General features: G+C 37.0%; 1 protein-coding gene across 1 annotated transcript in view; it reads left to right on the top strand.

Annotated features, from left to right (window-relative positions):
* Nucleotides 1-6: 6 nt before the first annotated feature.
* The window catches only part of LOC106876588 (uncharacterized), a 10855-nt gene continuing 9820 nt past the window's right edge, over nucleotides 7-1041 (top strand). The window contains exon 1 of the mRNA XM_014925200.2: nucleotides 7-238. Within this exon, the coding sequence (XP_014780686.1) occupies nucleotides 95-238 (144 nt within the window). The 5' untranslated portion in view covers nucleotides 7-94. The remainder of the gene's footprint in view (nucleotides 239-1041) is intronic.

Here is a 1041-nt window from a genome sequence, read left to right as displayed (position 1 = left end):
TGGAATTCAGTGACAGGTCTTCACTTAGATCTCGCTCTCGATCTATTGTGGAAGCCACACGAAGTATCACGTACGACCGACAACTGTCACCAGAATGGATTTCGCACAACTGTCCAGGAATATTTCGCAACGTTATTCCATTTCTTCTCTCATTGCTTTTGGGGTTCTTCTCGTTCTGACCATCGTGCTTCTTCACCAAGATTCAAGAATAGGGAAAATCGAAGAGAAATCGAAAACAGTAAGTCATGGATTTTGTGTTACTGCATGCATGTCTGTAGGTATGTATGTATCTATGAATCATGTACATCTATTCCTATACGGCACACACATACATAGAGATCCATCACACACGCAATCACACAAAAACACACAGGCGCACACACAATACATATATGTATATACATATATATACATATATATGTATATATAAATATACATATACATGAACATATGAGTGCGTATATATATATATATATATATATATACAAACATACATATGCGTGTGTGTGTATATATATATATATATATATATATATATATATATATATATATATATATATGTATATATGCATATAGATTTATTCTTTTACTCGTTTCAGTCATTTGACTACGGCCATGCTAGAGCACTGCCTTTAGTCGGACAAATCGACTTCAGGACTTATTCTTTGTAAGCCTAGTGCTCATTCTATCGGTATCTCTAGCTGAACTGCTAAATTACGGGGTCATAAACACACCGACATCAGTTGAGAAGCCATAGTGGAGCCACAAGCATAATCACGCAAATACATACATACATACATACATACATACATGCATGCATACATACATGCATGCATACATACATGCATACATACACACGTATAAGTGTGTGTGTGTGTGTGTAACACACTTCTTTCAGTCTCTGTCTACCAAATCCACTGATATAGTTTTGGTCAGCTCGAGGCTATAGTGGAAGACACTGGTCGAATGTGCTACGCAGTGGGACTGAACCCAATACCTTGTGGTTGAGAAGCAATCTTCTTACCACACAGCCACTGTAAT

The sequence above is a fragment of the Octopus bimaculoides genome, chromosome 20 (assembly GCF_001194135.2).
Source record: "Octopus bimaculoides isolate UCB-OBI-ISO-001 chromosome 20, ASM119413v2, whole genome shotgun sequence".
In the NCBI taxonomy this organism is placed as follows: Eukaryota; Metazoa; Mollusca; class Cephalopoda; order Octopoda; family Octopodidae; genus Octopus; species Octopus bimaculoides.
Note: the sequence above shows the minus strand (reverse complement) of the source record. Positions and strands in the feature narration are given on the sequence as shown.